Source organism: Panthera leo, chromosome A3 (genome assembly GCF_018350215.1).
Source record: "Panthera leo isolate Ple1 chromosome A3, P.leo_Ple1_pat1.1, whole genome shotgun sequence".
Taxonomy (NCBI): domain Eukaryota; kingdom Metazoa; phylum Chordata; class Mammalia; order Carnivora; family Felidae; genus Panthera; species Panthera leo.
The window spans coordinates 38,672,462-38,686,524 of record NC_056681.1 but is presented as its reverse complement, the minus strand read 5'-3'; the positions used below and the strand labels follow the sequence as shown (position 1 = coordinate 38,686,524).

General features: G+C 40.2%; 1 protein-coding gene across 5 annotated transcripts in view; it reads left to right on the top strand.

Moving 5' to 3' along the window:
• Positions 1 to 14,063, top strand: part of TASP1 (taspase 1) — a 341,560-nt gene that overhangs the window by 270,917 nt on the left and 56,580 nt on the right. For 3 of the 5 annotated variants that reach the window (XM_042931625.1, XM_042931623.1, XM_042931631.1), the window contains one exon: positions 5,890 to 6,906. The exons of the other annotated variants lie outside the window; for them this stretch is intronic. In XM_042931625.1, coding sequence (XP_042787559.1) covers positions 5,890 to 5,982 — 93 coding nt within the window. In that variant the 3' untranslated portion in view covers positions 5,983 to 6,906. Of the gene's footprint in view, positions 1 to 5,889; positions 6,907 to 14,063 lie in introns of those variants that run through there. 5 annotated transcript variants of the gene reach the window in all.

The following is a 14,063-nucleotide window of genomic DNA, read 5'->3' as shown; positions in this document are numbered from 1 at the left end:
CCATTTTAGAAATGGAGCCTGAGAAGTTAAGTAGCCAACAGAGATTATGCAGCTAGTAAGTGCAGAGGCCTGTATTATTGGGTAAGATAGCACTAGCTGCTCTAAGAAGGAACCCCCAAAATGTGTAGTTGCTCAAATACAATAAGAAGTGTGTTTCTTATTCACGTAAAATCCAAATTGGGGATTAGGATTAACAGGATGCTCTCCTCCCAAGTTGTGAACCAGGGTCCAAGCTCCTTATAGCACATGGGCCTCAATGTCATCAGAGAAAAGAGCATGGAGAATAGTGCATAGGAAGATTTTCTGCAAAGCCTGGTAGTGGCTCATACCACTTTAGTCCACTGGCCTGATTCAGTCACATAGCCACACCCAACTGAAAGGAAACAGAAATGTAGTCCTTCCATGTGTCCAAGAAGAAGAAGAAGAAATGGCCCAGAACCTGAGATGCTCTGATTCAGTAACCCATGCACACAGCCATCATGATAAACTGTCTCTGTAGATTAACCTTAGAATTGGGCATAATATGTTGTGTATTGCACGTACTGTTTAAGCTTCTGGTTGATAAAAACACCTCTTCTCTGTTTTGAAATACTGTTTCTTAAGTCTGTGCAGAGTGTTTTTTTCAGCGTCATTTGTTCTATTTGTAAATGTCTGTATTGCTTTGACTGTGCTATCTTGCTGCAACCTCTATTTTTTAAAAACAGAAAACCAAACCCTCAGAATTATGAAACCAATGAATAAAATATTTCCAAGAGCTTTTTTTGGACTGTGTCTGTCCAGATTTTATTTTTCTAACCCCACTGAAGGAGGATAAACTTGTTTAAGAGGCTCTTTCCTTGACTTTTGTGGCAGATCGCAACAATTCTAAGAGTGGAAAGATGGATTAAAATATAACCACTAAATAAAGGCTTTGAGACTTTTAAAATTAAATTGTGTGCTTACAGTTTTCCTAGAAACCACAAAAGAGCAGTCACTAAGGTGGTCTTCAGAGATTTAAAGACATGAATATGAATGATAGGAAGTCTCAGCTACTACTTAGATTGTGATTAGGACATCAAGGAATTATACAATTTCTATAATATTTTTTCTTTAAGTTTCTCATTTTGAAATCTTAGGCTAAATATGTTATTATACAATGTATTTGGTTTTATAGCAAGATATAGGCCTAAGAATATTGGCTGTGAATTAGTTTAATTTTGAAGTAGATAATTCTTCAAGGAATGTTAACCTCAAGGATCTCTCTGTGTCAGTCAGGGAATTAGCAAGAAAGCAGAGAATTGTGAGTACAAGGCCATTGGGTTCCACTGGTGTGGAGCTGTTAGCATCTGAGAAATCTAAAACTCCATCTTATTCTAAAAACATAATCACTTGGAAAATTGAAAAGTTTAGTCTTTAAAAAAATCTGTTTAAAAGAATCTTTACTATGACAACTAGTTTGATTCACTTTTTAATCAAACTGGTTGGTCACACACGTTAAAGCACCTGAGACCCTGTGTATTTGTAAGTATAGCCCTTGAGGGTGTATTTTAGTCACTTCACTCAGTGAGCATTTCCAGAGTGTGCGAACGTTCTGGGCCAAGCATTTTGACAGGTGCAAGGAATATAGAGGTACGTGTAAGACAAGCTCCTGTCTCCAATTGACTTTCCGTTACAGAGACTTAAAAATTAAAAGCAAACCAAAACCAAGACAGTTACATCACAGGACGAGAAATGCTCAGATGGGTGCCATTAGAGCTAGAAGAAGAGCTTCTAGTTTGAGTTGGGGATCCAGTCAAGGGAGTCTTTACATGAGAAAGAACCAGAAAAGGACATGACAGACATGGAGTCATGGTTAAGTGTATGAGTGGGGCATGCAGCAAGAAGTGGAGGAAAATAGCCCAAAATGAACCTGTCTGCTGCTTTTTCATGTTATTTATCATTAGTTATAAATATCAATAAAAATACATTGCTTTTTAAATTGCCTTAAAGACACCTTGTTATGGGGCGCCTGGATGGCTCAGTCGGTTGAGCGACCGACTTCGGCTCAGGTCATGATCTCACAGTTTGTGAGTTCTAGCCCCGCATTGGGCTCTGTGCTGACAGCTCGGAGCCTGAAGCCTGCTTCGGATTCTGTGTCTCCCTCTCTCTCTGACCTTCCCCCACTCATGCTCTGTCTCTCTCTGCCTCAGAAATAAATAAACATTAAAAAAATTAAAAAAAAAAAAAAAAGACAGCTTGTAAAGTTCTTAATGATTATAGGGTACCCAAGAATCTACACAGTCCTCAGACAATATAAAATATTTTATTGTGCTTTTAAATGGTGACATGTAAATTCATTATAGAAAATGGTCTATTTTTAGCTACAAGAGGAATTCAAACCCAGTTCTCTAAAAGAACTTTTCGAGATAAACACTCATATAAACATTCTCTTAAATAGCTCCCATTGTTTATAATGTGATTTGATGCTCCATTGAAATTTCCAAAGAAAGCTTCAAATTCTTCCGGCTCAAACTTTTTCAGACCAAGGGCAGTGATTTTCTGATGAATCAGAAGATCATGTTGATGGATGAAACTGGGGAAGTACTGACATTTGGATGGATTGTTGCCCATTGTATTCCTCCCAACACCAAGATCACGCCAATGTGTTTTGCAATCACAAAATCCCTCCTGACTAGATGATGATTTAAGAAATTAATCTTAGCTAGTTTGTCTAGTTGAGCATTTCCGTCCTATGTAAACAGCAAAATTTATACAGATCTCCATGTATTTTCGAAATATTTTGCCATGTACTGTTAACAGATTATCTCAAGACCAGTCTCATCTTTTCCAATCCTTTTTCTTTTCCTTTCTAACTCTCCTAGAGACTTTGCAGTTCAGTTCAGTTTATTTAGTTGTTCTTCTGTCGTAAACCTGGTGGGGGTGGGAGTGTCAGAGATAAGTTTAAATTGGCCATCTGTGTTTTTGTAAATCTCAAGGGATTGCTATCAAGTCCCCTGGTCCGTGGGGCAAGAATTTCTTCCTTCTAGCTCTGGTCTTTTCTTTGGTCAGCAGGAAATCAGTTGCTTTAAGACCAACATCCCCCTGGTCAAGTTGCAGGCCATCTGCTTGGACATATGTTCACTCTTTGATCTTTAAACAATTAATTTATTCTCTGTAGCCTCTGGTGCCTGGACCACCAGGCCTGCCAGGAGGTCCCATTGTATTCTCCCTGAATCTCTGGGAAACATGAAGACAGGTTTTCCTGTGAGCTTCTCTTTTAGGGACAGATATTTTAATGAACCTGATTGGAGAATTCCAGCCTATTTGTGAACAGAACCTGATGGTGTTAATGTTTCTTCTACGGGGGTCTGCATTGTAGATTCATTCCTAACTAGCCCCTTCTCTTAATACTATCATATGGACTACTGTTCTGGTCCAGGTCAGAAATTGTCATTTCTGCTTTATTCTTTTATTATTATTATGGTAAAATTTACATAACAAAATTTACCATTTGATCCATTTTTGAGTGCGCAGTTCAGCAGTATTTAGTATATTCATGCTGTTGTATAACCATCACCACCATCTGTCTCCAGAACTTTTCATCTCCTCAAACTGAAACTTTGTACCCATTAAACAGTGACTTCCCATTACCCCTCCCCCAAACCCTGGCAACCACCATTCTGTTTTCTGTCTCTATGAATTTGACTAATAGACACCTCATATAGGTGGAACCCTACAATATTTGTCCTTTTGTAGCTGGCTTATTTCACTTAGTATAACATCTTCAAAGTTCATCCATGTTGTACTGTGTGTCACAGTTTCCTTCCTTTTTAGGGCTGAATAATGTTCCATTGCTATATATACTATATATCACATTGTGTTATGAACTCCTGGGTTGTTTCCACCTTTTGGCTATTGTGAATAAGGTCACTATGAACATGGGTCTAGAAATACCTTTTTAAGTCCCTGCTTTCACTTGTTTGGGATATATATCCATAAGTGGAATTGTTGGACCACATGTTAATTTTATGTTTAAGTTTTTGAGGAACCCCCATGCTGTTTTCCACATTTTCGATCCCTGTCATAGTTGCATGATGGTGTTTATGACTGTAGGGGGTGAGATTAGGGATGAAATTGACTGAGGGACCTCTATCTACTCTTCCAGGGATCTTTCTTGTTTAGAAGAACCTTTTTAAAAAACTGATGAATGATAACTGGGGAGAAAATTCTCTTTTACCTCATGTTAAGAAATTTCTGGAAGAATAAAAGTGGCCGTATCAACACTGAGAATTGTGAGAATTGAGATTTTTGTGCCTGATGTGACAAGGACTTCTGGGTAGCAGAATTGAACAACACACCCTGTTCTAACTCCTGCTAGATTAATGAGGCACCACAAGAAACAAAAGAGCTACAAGTTTTCCTACTGTGGACTTCTCAGGTACAATATATCCATATGGTGAGACCCAAGTTTGGCCCTCAAATGCAGCAATGAGGCCAGATTTTGGGACAGGGTTCCCAGAAGCATGAGCATGGTGAGTGAACTCACTGATCCTCATATCCCAGGAGATACCACAGAGACTGCCTCACCCAGCTCTCCACCTGAGGCAACAGACCTCACCCCCCTGTAGGTTACAGGTTGCTTCCTGCCTTGCACACAGAAAAACTAAGTGCCCAAAGAACACTTCCCATTCTCTAGAACTTTCCAAGTTGTTGACGTATGTCAGCTACTCTAATGGGACTTGTGTGGTGAGATTAAAGAATAGTGTCCACGCTCAAACTACAACAGAGTTAGCTTAGCTGTTACTCCATCTAAAACAGGCTTGTTTCACATTTGGTTGCGTGAGAAGATGTCATTCCCATTTTAGACTTGGCCACTTCACTAGCATCTAACAGCCTCACCTTGGGCTTGAACTTACTTCAGTTCAGTCCTTAGGAAAAACTTGTTTAGAGTAGCAGAATTAGAGAGGATTACCTAAAGGGATATGCAGTCCTTCTGTTCTTCTTAGAAACTCCCGACATTTATCTATCCCTGGATTAAGCCAGACGGTCAAAAAAAAAAAAAAGGAATTCCTGGCTGACATCATCCTGACCCTTTATGGAACAGCTTTTACTATCTTCTGCTCAGGGCCAGCCTCCTTTGAGTGATGTTAATACTCAGCCCTACAAAACTCCTTGTTGTACACTGATGTCTTTACTCACCCACAAAACATGGCACCCAGTGTGTATGAAGCCCTGTAAGAGAAATAGTTCCCAGACCTCGTACCAGGAACAGGAGTTCTCCTCTGAGCAGTTGGTTTGTTGTGAGGCTGTGAACACACACATGAACCACCTATCTGGTCGTGGAATGAGGATGCTGAGAGACAGGGCAACAGTCTGCCTCTAGCACAGGTACAGAACTCAGGCTAGAATTGCGTGGTAATCTCATGCCTGTCTTTACCTTATTTTATAAGCTCTTATTTTTCTTTTCTCTCATCACCTCACTTTTTAGGTTGTTGAATTGTCTGAATTTTTGCAAGCTATTCAAATCCTTTAGGGAATAAATATAAACATGAATCGGGTATTCTCAGTTGCTTTGAATGTTCAGAAGACAAAATGTATATAAATTACTAGTTTTCAGAGGAACTAGAATATACTTAATATAGTTGGCGTTAAAACCATGACTATTTTGAATACGATGAAATTCTAAGTTCTTGTTCAATCTGTATCTCTAGTTGCTAGTGCTATGCTTAGCATATAGTAGTTGCTCAGTAAACATTCCCTGCAGGATTTGAACAAACAAGATCTCTCTGCACTTAAAGGTTACCACCCTCATGTTCTGTAGATACTGAGAAGCAAAGAGAGGCTGTGTCACTCCAGTATTTCCTCCATCCTTGTCACATATGGGAGGACACAGCTGGCACTTCTAACGCTCTCCTGTCTCCCTCTCTGCAGACTCACATTTCAAGACTCCCTCCCGGTGCAGTGGCAGGACAGTCCGTGGCAATCGAAGGTGGGGTTTGCCGCCTGGAGAGCCCAGTGAACTGACCCTCAGGCTGAGCATGAAGCGTCTGAGAGGCATTTCAGAACCTGAGCTTTTCGGGGTTTTTAACTGAACTTGGATGTTTTATCTTCGCCATTTTATAATTCCTGTTGCAGCCTCGTGCACTGCTCGCGACACTAGTGCTGCCGTGGTTAGCGCTTAGTGACATGCAGGTCTTCGGCAGGTGACGGGACTGAGTGTGCGTGTGTATGTGCGTGTGTGTGCAGTGCGTGTGCTTGCTTCTCCCCTGATGAAATAGAAACTCCTTACTGTGTAACCTAAGACCGGGAATGACTAAATCATCTTCACAAAATGTGTGCTTTACTGTTTACAAGTAAAACCTAGAGTTGCAGGAAACATTTTTGATTTCATAAAGAGGTACCAGCTGTTGTTGATGTAATGTGTCCGAACTGAAGAGTAAATCTACTTGTTTAAATGATTTGACAGTGGTAGTGCTCCATTTAATAACAGTAATAAGTGATACAGTGTTTTATTTGTTAACCAGTTTAAGTGGATCCTGTGGTAACTTAAACTGTTATTCTCATCCCTCATATGGGGCATTTTTCTTTAACAAAGAATGGTTTCAGTGAAACAATCTAGCAGAGAATTAAGGTCAGAACCTTTTTAAATAATAGTCTTATTGATAAAGTTTGTACTTCTTTCCTCAAGCTTTTCTAAGCTTAAATACTGCATATCTTCGAGCTATATGTACTATATTATGAAAGAATATGTAAAGAGAACATACAGTAATGCACAGTCCCTAATTTGTGTATAATGGAATGTTATTTACAATGTAACACTGTAAATAAGAAAGCAAAATTTATGGGAAAATTCAATATTATCTTTGTTTCCTGTTTAAATATATTTTTAAGATAAAGGCACAAAAATAAAAGAAGCATATTACTGGGTACAGTGTGTGACTCCTCTTCTCAGACTAATAAATTAATCTTTTGAATCCTAGATTGGAGAGCCATTTTTTATTTTGTTTGTAAAAAGTTACTTCTTCCAGAAATCATCCCTTTATCTTTGTTGCTATGATTCTGATAGTTCAAAACCTGTCTTTGTGCAGTTAGGCCTGGACACTAACATGATGAAAGTTGAACTTAGCTCATGATTGAATGGCCAGTATCAAAATCCCTAAAATGTTTATTGTGAGTTGATAAAAACTAACAAAGGGAAGGAGTAAGACCGCTTTGGTTTGAAAAACTGTAGTGGCAGCTGAAAACTCAATGGTTTCAGCTGATAAATTGCTTCTAAATGTTATAGTTAGTGATTCTGGAGCCACATAAGAAAACCAAGACTTTTCTTTTGATTTTATGTGTAAGAAGTGGCTATCAAGAAGATACTAAAGATAGACTCACTCAGGGAGAGGAAGTTCCCTGCACCATATAATCATGGCTCGGGCGGTAACTGATAAAGCCCCAGATGAAATTATATACTTGACATCGATGTATGGCCAAATTATAAAGGAAAGACAACCAAAATGGAGTGGGTGTAAATATGAATGATTTGGGAGTTGCTGATTTATATTCCTTGTACAGGCAATTACATTTGTCTCGCTGTGTTCTCGTAGACAGGTTGGTGCCATGATATCTGTTTCTCATTCTTAATGAGGCTGAGAACTTAGTAAGTGATGGGCTGGCTGGTGGGGAGCCTTTGGCTTCAAAAGCTTTCAAAGACCTGTTACCTGTTGGCAGAGTTTTTTGAGGAACTGGACTGGATCACGTAAAACTATCAGGACACTTTGGAGTCTGAAAATCATCTGACCTATTTCACCAGGAATGCCATTTCTTTTCATCTTCTTTTGACTTTATTCTACTCATATTTAAAAGTTTGGGCTTGTTAAAGACCCTTTTATGAAGATTTTAAAAACTGGTCAGTATAAAAGAGCACAGCCCCTCCAAGAACAGTTTGTTAAAGCTTCATTCTCCAATTTCTTTTTTCTTTCTTTCTTTCTTTTTTTTTTTTTTTGTTTTTTTTTTTTTTTGTTTTTAAATTTAAGGAATATTGTCAAACCAGGAGGAAAAAAAAGTGATATTCAGAATCATTGAGGCACAAACGTAATGGGCAGTATAAGTGCCTTAGTGAAAAGATCAGATATTAAAGAGCAGATACCAGAACCGGAGGATATTGACAGATATAAAATCAACCTCATTTCACACAAAAGTAGAAAGAGTCGAAAGAAACAGATAAGAAAGTAACTTCATTCCCTAGTCTGGTTTATATCACCAAGATTCTGAAGCAGTATTTTAACATGGATGAACTTACCGTCTGCCTATATTCCATTTCCTTTTAAGACCTGATCATTGGATGCTCGGTTCTCTTGAGTACAAATAAGCCTGGTCTGGATCCCTCAAGGCCATCACTGCAATCCTGCTCTGGGTTTGGAAATGGGAATCTTCTGGAAGGGCAAGGAGATGGAGGCCATGTGCTCTACCTTAAAGGAGCCTAGAGTGTCCATGCTGTCTGATGAGGCATGAAGGTCTTGTCCAGGACTGTCCTTCTCGCTTGTCAGCTCTGCCTCTCCTCCCTGCCTCCTGTGTGTCTGCCCAGAGCAGACCCTTTCTCAGCTTTTCACTGCTGCTTCTAAACAGGAAGTTGAAGTCCGATATCGATGTATGTATAAATCCATCCTAAATGCTAGTCTGTGGTGCTTATCTGTGAGCAAAAATGGATGAATTGTAGTTTATGGCTATAGGAACCTCTTTGTTGGCTGCTCAAAAGTCTTTTTTGCCTAATTCCTCACTTTCTCCCATGTTTGAGAGGCGGTGATGGTGCATTGTAGTTACCAGCAAATATGCAAAGTTTGGCTGTTTTGAAGCACTGGTAGGAGGGGGAGGGAGGAAAGGAGGCTGTGAAGAAGGGAAGATTTAGAAAAGTGCGGAAATTATTCTTGAGTCTTGAGATTGTATTAAATTATTGTGGATTTTTTAAATGTTTACTTATTTTTGAGAGAGAGATAGGGTGCATGGAGGGGTGGGAGGGCAGAGAGAGGGAGAGACTGAGAGTCCCAAGCAGGCTCCTCACTGCCAGTGCGGAGCCCGACGTGGGGCTCAAACTCATAAACTGTGAGATCATGACCTGAGCCAAAATCAAGAGTCTGATGCTTAACCAACTGAGCCACCCAGGCACCCCTGTGGATTTTTTTTTAATCTGGTCATTGTTATTATAAAAGCAATTCATGCTCATTACAAAAAAAAAAAAAATCAGAAAATAGGAAAGCAAAAAAACAAAACAAAACAAAACAAAACTCATAACTCCATTTCCCTAGAGACAACAGTTAACACTTTATCTTGTACCCTTTATGACCTTTTTATGCATACATTTTCTGTATTTTTAACACCAAAATGGGTTTATATAACCTGCCATTTTCACTTAATAATGTCATAGGAAGATGTCCAGACTTAATAAGAATTACCTCATTTATTATTGGTTCAGCTAATGTTCAGTACATATATTTTATCCTAAGACTTCTGTGGAAATCTGTCTCAGTACTAACAGACTAACAATACAGTCAGCATCTGTTTTCTCAGGGCACAGATCCCTGCAATGAGCACTGTGAGGTCTTACTTTCCCTTGAAAGCCAGCTGAGCAGGTGTCCTAGGGCAGACCATTGCCATTGCCCATTGATCCTCCATTGCAGAGTGCCCCCAGACAACATGTAAAGACTAGTATCTGCACCTCTATGCCTCAGGACTTGTTCTGGAACCATAGAAAACTGCACTGTCCCTGCACACAGCAGGCCAGTAGTGTCAGGGAATCAGCACGGCCCAGAAGCAGCTCACAGTTGATGAACGAAAGTTGTATAAGCACACTAGTTCCCTTGCTTCTTGGGTGGTATAAGTTGGGTGTGTGTTTCACACTGTTTGAGAGATTTTCCATAGAAATTAAGCTTCAGTTGCCGCCTGTGGCAGTTGACTTAATACACCTTGTGTTGACTTTTTTCCCTTCCCTATTCCCTTCTTAGTGCCCCTGTTTTATGATTCATGGGGTCATCTCCCAGATGAACTGTTTGTACTTGCCACCCTGTCTCAGGGTTGCTTCTTGGGGACTTGAAACTAAGAAACAATCCATTCTACATACTCTTAGCCAGGAGGCATTTATACCCTCTTCTGATTGAGAGGATGAATTCACCAGTCTACTTGTGCCCTGCACTGGAGTCTCTTCCTGCCTTGTGCTCCTGATGAACCATTTTAATCCATAATATCTGATTGAATATTCTCCAAGTGATAAGGCTGGATGTGCCACAAAACTGGAAGGAAGAGAGCCTGGGAGGCTCAGTTGATTAAGTGCTGACTTTGGCTCAGGTCATTATCTCACGGTTCCTGAGTTTGAGCCCCATGTCAGGCTCTGTGCTGACAGCTCAGAGCCTGGAGCCTGCTTTGGATTCTGTCTCCCTCTCTCTCTGCCCCTCCCCCACTCATACTCTGTCTCTCTCTCTCTCTCTCTCTCTCAAAAATAAATAAAACATTAAAATTAAAAAAAAAAGTGGAAGGAAGTTCATAGCCAAATCAGTGATGACAGGCACCCGACAGGAGACAAGTGCATACTTTTAAGGAGGTAGGGAATAAACAAGCTAAATAGCAGCTCTCCATCAAGGATTGAGGGACTCCTTAAGAGAAAGAAACTGGAATTGTGTTAATGGGACTTGGAAGAGACCATAGCCAAAGGTGTGTTACGAAGTTAAGAGATTTGAAGAGACCGAAACAATGGTAGCCAGTGTTCCCATGTCATGAACACATGTCCACCATGACCATGCATAACAACTTCATATGGCACCCACTTTCAGAATGCCACCTCTTAAGCCTAGATATCCCCAACATAATTTTGTGGTTAATTTTTTTAAAAATGCCTCCCAACATTTTTCTTAAAATGTCTATTAACTTTTAACGTTTAACTAAAATGTTTATTAAAATCAACTTTTTTTTTTTTTTGACATAAACCCTACAATTGCTCAACATTGTGAATCCCTTTGTGCCATGAAGCCCAGTCTCCTATCCAACTTAAGCTTGCAGTGGTTAGTCATGGGGTGAAGGACCAAAAGGGGACTATGGGCCCCCCTCCCAGGAACACTAGTCCAAGAAAAGATTGAGCCCAGAAAAAATGAGCCCCTGTGAATATGATTAATTTCTTTTACTTTAGCTATGTTCTAAACCTTCCCCAAATGCAGATTAAGCAGGGAAAGGAGATGTGGGTGTGTAAACGTGGTGAGCTATATAGGTGGGAGTGAGTGAATGGGAGGTTGACCGCATAAGAGTAATCCTTTTACATTAATATTTGCCCTGGGACATTAGGAATTCTTAATGAATACACCACTTTTCCCCAACACTTAATTTGGGTTCAAATTCATAAGGTATTAACCCAGATGCCTATCATCAGAGACCTACAGGCTGACCAGATTAACCAGGCAGTTTTTCTTTGCCCATATACTGCTGTCTCTGAAGTGTATGGCCACAGGAAGGATTAAATCTAAAACTGGCAAGAGCCTCCCTCCAAGACTCTGCTCTCAGCTTCCAGAAGCCCGTCAGCCAAGCCCGCGGTGGTTCACGGTGACCAGTTGTGGAAGGCGGGAGAGAAAGCAAGCACAGTGGTCTCTCCTTTACATGCTAGAGTCACTGAAGCCCTGAAACCACAGTGGCAAAGCTGGAAAAAACTGGGTTTTTCTCTGCCTTGATGGGGATTTCACTGATTGTCAATAGAGCTTCAGAAGCTGGAAAGGAAAAAATGCTAAACAGTTCCCTTAATCACTGATGTCACTCTCCAAAAAGGTGCTCCTAAAATGGCTTTTTCTCGCCTTGGAAAATCCAGGAAGAAGATTTTGTTCTAATATATGAAGAAAAATATGTTCTTTTTCATTTATAAGTAGTAAGATTATAATCTGTCCACCCACGTTTTTCTCCAAACCTGTTAACTAACAGTCTTTTCCATCTAGTTAATGGTAACTCCATCCTCTTGGGTGCTTGGGTCAAAATTCTTGGCGTCCTCTTTTTATGTTTCTATTGTTGCCTAACAATTCTCCCCAAATCTTACAACAACTATTTTTTTTTCTCACAATTCTGTCAACGTGGCTTGGCTTCTCTCAATGGTTTCTCTGTGGCACTTGCTGGTAGTCACAGGTGTGCTGCATTCAGCAGGAGTGTGAACTGGGGGTTGGGCTGGATGAGCTTCCTTTTTTTCCACATGCAGGCTCAGGGCCTTTCCCTCTGCTCGTGACCACTCTACATGGTCTTTTCATGCTGCTTCTCCATAAGACATGGCAGCTCAAGGTTCCCAGGAGCATAAAAGCAAAAACTACCAGGCCTTTTTAAGGTTAGGTCAGAACTGGCCCAGCCTTACTTTTGCCACATTTATTGCTTAAATCAAGTCCTCTGGCCCACCCCAGATTCAAAAGGGGACTGCATAACTGTATAAATACAGAAGGAAGGGTCTTTGGGGGCCATCAACCTGAAATCTTTGAATCTACTTCTTCTCCTATTTTACAACTGCAAGAAACTCTGCACAACAGAGAACAAACTGAAGGTTGATGGAGGAAGTTGGGTGGGAGATGGGCTAGATGGGTGATGGGTATTAAGGAGGGCACTTGTGGGGCACCTGGGTGGCTCAGTCAGTTGAGCATCTGACTTCAACTCAGGTCATGATCTCGCAGTTCTTGAGTTCGAGCCCCGCGTCGGGCTCTGTGCTTACAGCTCAGAGCCTGGAGCCTGCTTCGGATTCTGTGTCTTCGTCTCTCTCTGCCCCTTCCCTGCTCATGCTCTCTGTCTCTCAATAAACATTAAAAAAATTAAAAAAAAAAAAAAAGAGGAGGGCACTTGTGATGAGCACCGGGTGTTGTATGTAAGTGACGAATCATTGAATTCTGCTCCTGAAACCAATATTGCACTGTATGTTAGCTAAAATTTAAATTCAAAAAAGCATAAAAGAAACAAACAGTCTGTTAGTAAATGCTATTGGCCCTCCTTTAAAATGTGTCCTAAATCCAACCACTTCTCCCCCTCACCACTGCTACCATCCAGATCATCTCTTACCTGAGAAATTACAACAAGGTCCTCACTGGCCTCCCTGCATCCAGAGTTACTAGTCCACTTGGCAGCAGAAGGAGTCTCATCATGGTGCTCCTCTGCCCCAAACCTCTAAACAAATGTGTCAGTTATATGGTAGATTAGAAAGGGTTGAGTTCCAGAGGAAAAAATGAAGCAGAAAGGGGACGCAGAGTGCTGACGGGAGAGTGGTAAGGAGGGTGCTCATTGAGAAGATAACATTTAAGCAAAGTGTTGAAGATGAGGGACGAGTAAGCTATGTGGATCCATCTGGAAAGTTCTTTCCAAGGAGAGGTAGAGGCAAATTCTTAGAAAGATACAGACCACCACAACTGACTCAAAAAGAACTAGAAAATCCAAATAGATTTATAACAAGAGATTAAGTTGTTAATCAAAAGTCTTCCCAGGAAGAAAGTCCAGAACTAGATGGCTGTACTGGTTAATTCTACCAAACATTTAAATAATTATTACCAGTTCTACACAAATTTTTCCAAAATACAGAAGAGGAGGAGACACTTCTCAACTTATTCTACGAGGTGCAGACACTTTGAGACAGTCAGGAGGCTCTCCTCAAATAGTTAAACACTGAGTTTTTCCCCTCCTAGGTACATACCCAGGAGAAATGAAAACATGTCACACAAAAACTTGTACATGAATGTTCATAGCAGCATAATAACCACAAAGTGGAAACAACCCTAAAGTTCCCCAACTGATAAACAAAATGTAGTATATAATACTACTTTTTAGTAATATAATTTAGTATATAATACTACATTATAGCAATATAATGGAATATTATTTGGCAATAAAAACAATACAATACTGATAAATACTACAACATGAATGAACTTTGAAAACATGCTACACAAAAGAAGCCAGTCACAAAGGACTACATGTTGTGTGATCCCATTTATTTGAAATGCCCAGTGTAGATAAATCTCTAGAAACAGAACCTATAGATTAGTAGTTTCCTAGAGGTGGGAGGGATGAGGGACAGGGAAAGTTAAGTGGTGATAAATAAAGAGTGTAGGGTTTCCTTGAGGATTAAT